This window comes from Ascaphus truei, chromosome 10 (assembly GCF_040206685.1).
Source record: "Ascaphus truei isolate aAscTru1 chromosome 10, aAscTru1.hap1, whole genome shotgun sequence".
Taxonomy (NCBI): Eukaryota; Metazoa; Chordata; class Amphibia; order Anura; family Ascaphidae; genus Ascaphus; species Ascaphus truei.
Window position 1 is genome coordinate 17,788,536 of NC_134492.1, and position 7,869 is coordinate 17,796,404.

At 38.3% G+C, this 7,869-nt stretch overlaps 1 protein-coding gene across 2 annotated transcripts in view; it reads left to right on the plus strand.

The window, feature by feature from the left end:
• Positions 1–251: 251 nt before the first annotated feature.
• The window catches only part of PLPP3 (phospholipid phosphatase 3), a 45,342-nt gene continuing 37,724 nt past the window's right edge, over positions 252–7,869 (plus strand). Inside the window, exon 1 of one of the 2 annotated variants that reach the window (XM_075616047.1) lies at positions 252–1,098. In XM_075616047.1, coding sequence (XP_075472162.1) covers positions 960–1,098 — 139 coding nt within the window. In that variant the 5' untranslated portion in view covers positions 252–959. The remainder of the gene's footprint in view (positions 1,099–7,869) is intronic. The other variant, XM_075616045.1, reaches the window with a different exon arrangement.

Below are 7,869 nucleotides of genomic sequence, written 5' to 3' on the forward strand. Positions count from 1 at the left end.
TTTTACAGGTAGGAACACGCTTAACATGTTGTGGATCAGAGAAAAAAACTGCCACATTTCTCTTTCCTGGTAATAAGAGGGGGGGGGGGGCAGCTTAATTATTATTAACTTTTCCTTCTCCAGTCTCCACTACAATATTTATCTTGCCCTCCTTTTGCTCGCAATGAATAGGATAAAAGGCAAATTATCTGGCACTTGGGAGTGATGGGAGGAGTGGCCTGGATAGATTTTAAAGCAACTCCAAGTATTCTTCACTCAAGTTCTTTCAACCAAGACCCAGCTTTTCCCAACACATTTTCTTCCCCCGTGAACACTAGAGGCTCCCTAATTCTGTTGGGGTCAGCTTTTCCTGCTATTTTTTTTCTTCTTCTTCTGGAAACAAATGTGCAGTCAATTATCGTATGTAGAAGTGAGTTTCAGGAAGGGGGCTGTACATTGAAATCCCATCAGAGCCAAGAGCAGGCAGTTACTTTAGGGGGGGGGGGGGAGGAAAGCAGCTTGTGAAATAAAAGTGCAGAAGAAGGACACCAGTTGGACACAAGAGCAGCAGCAGTAGCCTGAGCATTAGCTTTATCAGCAAACTGAGTGAGTCTTTGTGCAGCAGGCTGGGTGCATTCTCTGCATTACCCCGACCCCTCCATTCATTGGGAAGCCAAGCAAGCTGCAAAACAACATCCTAACCCGGGATTGCACAGCCAGGAAGCCACTTCACGTCCCAAGGACTTGCCAGGGCTGGTCTAACTTTGTTGTGCGTGTGCTGCTGTTGTCAGTGCAACCTCCAGTGAAGGACTTTGTGCTCTTTTTTTGTGTGTGGTTATCAGCGATCGGCTGGTGGTGGAAACTACAGAGGGGGGTCAAAGTCACCAGCCCCCAGCGGAGGAGACCGAGCTGTCACTGTGCTCTGTGCAAACCTGGGCAGCCTGGATTTAAAGAGAATAGTCTCTAGCTGCTCATCAAGCATGCAGAACTACAAGTATGACAAGGCGATGGTCCCTGAGAGCAGGAACGGGGGCAGTGCAGCTTTAAACAACAACAATGGGACAGGCAACTGCAAGAAGATCCTTCTCCTCTGCCTGGATATATTCTGCCTGATCTTGGGTGAGCAACATAAACATCCCTCTCTTTACACTGAGATATACATCCCTTTCCATTCCAGGCACCGTATGGGTTATTGCAGCCCTGTATTATTACAGTGTTCCATGCAGTCTGGTGTGTTACTTACATGTTGTTATTATAACACAGCCCTGTAATCATTGCTGGCAGTGAAATGGTTAAATGCAGGCTTGCCTGGTCATTTCTTTTTTTCCTTTCTTTTTTTTTTTTTTTTTTAATATACTCCTGTTTCCTTTCCCAGTAGACATAAACCTTTCTTCCTGTTGAAAGTTTTGCAGCAGGCAGCAGGCATGTGAAAGGCTTCGTGTTTTCATACTGAGCAGCACACAGGCTGCAGAATGTGGCCAGAACTCAGCTTTATTTAGGATATATTACAACCCAAAAGGCCCCTGGCAATAGGATAATCATACCATGATTGCTGCTGTTTTCAACGTTTCTATTTTCCTCTTGGTTACTGTGAACGTATGCCAAATATACTGTACAATCAGTGTATAGGTAATAAGAATTCTTTTCTACATCATTTCCTCTCAACTATCATGCAGTTACACATGCAATAAGTATTCCTATTGAGATATGTAGAGTTTATGTCGATATGGAGACACTTAAAGACAAACTGAACTAAAACGAAATGATGTAGAAGGGTAATGGATTTCATACACTGCACAGAAATTAAACCCTAACTCCTATTGGTTTCTCTTGACCTTTATTACAAGTAATGCAATAGTGAAACTTGAAATACTGTATTTGCTTTCCCACGTTCCCCACCTGCTAACATTGAACAGATATAATAAAAATTAAAAAAAAAAAAACATCCAGAAGGAAACTAAGTTTCTATTTTTCTTTCTGGAAAGTAACCTAATAAAATAGTGGTCCTGATTTTTATGTTATTACAGCAGCTTATCCGAAGAAACGCAATAGAAAAGTTTCTGACTGTGTCTAACTGTGCTTACTGAAAGATCTCTCCACATACTGTCTTTAAACTCCTGATCTATTAAGCAGTGGCAGTACTCCATTAAACACTCCTACAAAACAGATAAACTTGGAGCTGTGAGAAAAAAAAGAAGATATTGTAATTTGCAATGCTATAAATACATTTGTATTGTGATTCCAGCATGCCATACAAAAACAAAGGAAACATGTTTAATTTCATTCTGCAATTTAAAAGCTAATTCTTTTTCCATAATAAATGTTAATACAGTGTGTGTATATATATATATATATATATATATTGTATATATACTGTATGTATGTTTATTAAGCCCTTGCGCTGTTTAATGTACTTTGAAAGTAAAGCTAAAAAAATCTGTTTTTACTGATTGATTTTTAATGTATTTTAAAACATTGGTCACATAAACATCCCTTTTGCCATTATGGAAATTGGATGTGTGTGTTTAGAGAATGAGTTGGCATTCCCCACTTAAACCAACTAAATATACTCAATACACATTGATGTGTGGTCCTGAAATTAACACTAGTTATTTTATGAGGAAAATATATGGGGACTTATTCTGTAAGGTGTGATATGGCAGATGTCGTGCTATCGCATGAAAAGTGCCATTAACTTTAATGGGGCTTTTCATGCGATTTCACGTCATCTACGTTTATCACACCTTACAGAATAAGGGCCATGGAGTCTTGGTGGAAAATAAACTATTCATTTTGATTAACAAATTAATGTTGTGTTAACATTTAGAAATGGACTGTGTTTGAGAAAACACTTGTTGCATTTAATATAACATAGCTTAAACTATCCTTCTTTAACCATAATAAAGGCACATATCCTATTAAAACACAATTTGTGGTTGATGTGAATGATTCCAGACATTTTGCTAGTAGACATGAATAAAAAGAATCTCATGAGAAGCAGTAATACAATTCTGGCATGACAACACAGGCTTATCAGATTTAGGATTACATAGGTATCTTCAAAGTAAAAGTTCCACATTGTTGCTGGGTTGAAGACTCCAGATTGTATACTGTTTAGTTGGACTGATTTATGAAGCCTTCGTTTCTTTCCACATACCACTCATCTGTAGAACACTTCTAAAATGATTTCTCCAAACCACAAGTAGATGCATCTTTCCCCTCTTCTCCCTTTGGACTTAAAAGCTGCTGATTATTGATGGCTGTAATTTGATAACCAGAACAAGAAAGAGAGAGAGAGAGAGAGAGAGAGAGGCGCCAGGAATCATCTTCATGGCTTTCACTAAAAAATATATTGTCATTGGGATTCGGTGTATAGCTAAGGATGGATTCTCAAAGCCGGTGCTTACCGTTATAGAAACATGTGTCATTAATTACTGTACAGTGTCATTTTGCACTCTTGCTCAATGCCTGGGACCATGGTGACACAATAACCTCAGTGTCATTTAATGTGTCGTTTATAGTCATTAAACAGGTCAATATGGCTGCTAGTTAAAATTCATTTGGTATATAAAGTAGTTTTCAAATTGGAAACATAAGACTTCCTCTGTTTGTTACTCTATTGTTTACCAAGTTATTAATTAGTTGTTAGTAGTCAGTTGTGATGACTTGGAACTGCTTAGTTGCCTGTGATGAGTGCATGAAGCATTGCGTAAATGACATCTGGTTTGTATTGTTTAATGTACCAGAGTATACAGTGGAGCTTGAATAGCTGTAGTTTTTCTAAACTTAGTAAGTTTCCCCTGGATATACAGGCTTAGTTGGCTTCCTTCCATCAAGTGCAAAGATTGTAACCATTCTCTTAGATATTGTTGGTGAATTTTTATGCACACTCATGGTTCAGGTATGAGTAATTGACATCCTCACATCAGTCATGTAATAAGCTATGGTTTCAACATAAGAGCGAATATAAAAAAACAAAACAATCAAAAATAGAATAATGATAGGAAGATACAGTATTAATATAATGGTAATTGGTGGGGATTTCACATATATGTAAATATGGTACTTAAACAAAAATACTTAGATTTCAGGGAAGCTTAACAAACTTGGAATGTGCAGAACTTGCAGTGCTTTTGACGGTTTTTGATGTTAGCCACTAAATCAGTTGTCTCTTCAGCAATCATGTAGCTGCAAGAGAAATGTCTACAAAATCAGAGCAGCAAACATCCACATTAAATGCACAGAGCCTAGATAATAGTATAATGAACTTAACTTCAAGAGATGTAGCTTGGTAGAGTAGGTCAATGTTCCTAGTGTAAGCCTTTCTAATATAGGAAACATGGCTAAGTATTCGTGTGTTTCTGCATGCTTGATCACCAGCTAATCTTCACCTTATAGCTCCTTAGCAAAAAGTTTATTGTAGTTTGTCATTTGACTTTGATGCTTGAGCTTTTTTCAGTGTACAGAAACTTAATCTAGCATAGTAATACTGGACACATTTGAGAAGACAGCTGTCTGCACTGCACACAGCTAAAGTGGAACTATGGGGATACAGTACACCATGAGACCTATAGGTTTCTTCTAGGTCACTTTTTGTGCCATTGCTTTTTTCATGTTGTTAGTTATTCCTGATATGCTGGCTATGAAATATGATGTTCAATTCTATCTGGAATTGACGTCACGTAGCACTGATCAGACACCACCGAGCAATGCTAATACTCTGCCTGGCGGGATCCATGTCCTGAAGAAGGCATAATGATCTTCTGATTTGTTTTCACTGCGCAGTAACTGAACTGGTAAAAAGTTATTTCTAATAGTAAAGTAATAGTAAAGTTAAGAGATATTATTTACAAGGCAACGGGCAGCAAAATTACATCACTACTGTATCTTAAGGAAGAAAGCTCTGTACACTATAACTTGACCTATGAAAATCTCTGATGTTGGTCCACTAAAAGGTATCACAACCTACATCGTATCTACTATAGCTTGTTTGTGATTTCTATTAACGCGTCACATATTATTTATTTTATTTCGGAGCTGATTTAATAATAATTTATTTTGCAAGTTGCATACTATTCTGTATATTGTATGGACCTTTTATACACTGAAGTCTAAAAAAGTAGATACCGGTGCAATATACACCCTATCTGTCCGCAATATGTTTTGAGAATATTCCCTTACTGTTTTTTCTGCTAGTTTTTCACTTGACTGCCTTGTGTCTTCCTAAGGTACACATACCTTGGAATAGGACTGGAGTAAAATTAATCATTACTGACAGAAAATATTGGAAGAACTAAAGTTTGGACTACCGTATCTTCAATCAGATGTGAGTGATAAAAAAACAGTAAATCAGGGAAAGAAAACTCGCCTGTCAGTGAGAGAATGTTTACTTTGTTAGGGGGTGGTAAGCATTTAATTACTGGATTCAGATCTCCATTGCTGCTGGATTCCAGAGACTGAAACAAAAGGTGTCCCTTTTCTTGTCTGCAGACTTTCTATTCACTTAACCCCATTGGTCTCCTAGGAGCCTGCCCTGCATGCCACAGCAGCAGCACATAGATGAATAGATGGGGGGGGGGGGGGAGACTTTATGTTTTGAATTATTTTAATTCAATATATAAGTGTGAAATAGTTTACCACCAACATCTACACCACAATGAAAAGTCACCTTTCACAAGTCTACACCACTTGGATGTGAACTAGTGTGGTGGTCAATTTGCACTCAATAGAAACCAGGCAATTGCTATGATACCTAATTAATGGTTGTAATTATGGTAAAATGTACATGGTGAGTTTGTGTCCCATAAAATGTGGATGCTTTGGTAAAGGAATAAATGCTGAGTGTGACACATAATATTATGGAGCCCATGGCAGCCATTAATCAATATTGCACAACAAAGTATTTATAGCAATACACAAGAAGAAGCCTGAAAAATCTTTACTAAAGTTGACAAGGTATAAGTAGGGTTTTAAAACTCTAGATTATATCTACTCCTGATAGCATCAGTTATACTTCACTGCACTTTTTTTTTTTATACTAATTTGCCTTTTCCTTAGACATATACTGTACAAAATAGAAACTAATCTCATCTGTAGGAAAGGGATTAGGAGTACTAGCAGGGTGAATGTAATCAAAGCTTTATAAGCAATAGTAACAGTGCTCACACATAGCACTATATGCATATTGCAGAATTTACAGAAGCGAGTCTGTCCCAAACAGGTAGCATCCGGATATTTGTTGCCAGAAGCATAGGGAGATTAAGGGATTTTTTTCCCAAGGTCATAAAGAGCTCACAGTGACCCCTAGTTCTCCTAGTTCTGCCATTTCCGCTCTAGGACATGTTTCTCCCTTCCCCCTCACCCTTCAGCCCCCCAAAACGGTGGTTCAGATATATTTTCACAAGGTAAGAAAAGAGACAGAGTGGATACAACAGCAAAACATAATCCAAGTGAAGAAATATGTTCAATAAAACGGAAACATATTATACTGTAGTTACCCTTGTTAGTGTTACAATTATATTTTCAGAAGGATGTGTTTCCCCCCCCCCCCCCCCCCCGCTGCTTACCAAGGCAAAATAACTTTTCAAACAAAATATATTTTTAAATGCTAAAATTAATTTTAAGATGTTAGGAAAATCCCAAGTATTTCCCCAGTGCTAGGCAGCAGATTGGACTAATTTAGCCCACCCTGTTAATAATATTTACAGAAATCTTTCGTCTTCCTGCCTCACTGCAGTGGAAGAGCTTTGGATACCATCTGGAATAATTTTAGGTTGGAGATGTCGAGGAGAAGCCTTAACCCCTTCAGTGGTAGATGAACCAGATACTTGTTGCATTTCACATTGCAATGCATTATGGGCCCAACTAGCATTTTAGGGCTTAAAAAAATGTGAGAAGATCACACATCTCTATAGCTTTAGTGTTACACGAGCCAAACGGGAAATCTGAACTTTACAGGCGAACCCAATGAAACAGCAGGTAACTAGTGATCCTTCTTTGTGGTTAAGCTTTCGAAGAGAAACTTTTTGCTGTTTTTCTTCAGAATTACTCTTTTTTTTTCTTCATGGAAACAGGATCCTCCCAGTTGGTCTTTAAAGGGGGTATGCTTCAAACAACTACAGCTACATGCCTAACATGCTTTGGAAAGGTTTGATTGGGAAGGTTCTAATTCATCTGGCAGTCAACTTTATATATATTTTTTTTCCTATCAATCCCACCACTTTGCTACAGTACTTGATGCTGTGGAAAATAAAACTCTGAATGCATGAAGGTCCTTCAGCTGACTGAGCAGCTTTGGTCTGAGCTGTGAAATATGAGACTTATCTGGTCGTTCTTAGAATGAAATCTGATTTCTGCTTCTTGAACTGACCTTCAGCCAGACATATGACTCCTCATAAGTGCATCTAAGATGATAGTTATGTATGTCTATATGTTGTGTTCATTCTGTAGTACAGATATATAAGCACAGTGAACACCTGCTCTGTAGAGCCTACAGCAGGGGTGAGCAACTGCAGTCCTTTCAGGTTTTCAGGATATTCCTGCTTCAGCACAGTGGCTCAATCAGTGGCTCAGTTTTTTTACTGATCGGCCACTGATTGAGCCACTTTGCTGAAGCAGTGGCTGATTGAGTCATCTGTGCTGAAGCAGGGATATCCTGAAAACCTGACCTGTTGGGGGGGGTCTTGAGGACTGGAGTTGAGAACCCCTGGTATAGACTATTTTATGAGAATACCCACTTCTAAAAGTGTATTATTTCAACTAAACAAAAAGATCACATAATTCAAATAAAATGTCCATTCCTTATGCTAACTGGGGGAGAAACAGACGCTTGTGCCATCTCTGCATGGGATCCATTCAGATATATTTGGTAAAAAAAGGACCAATTTAAAT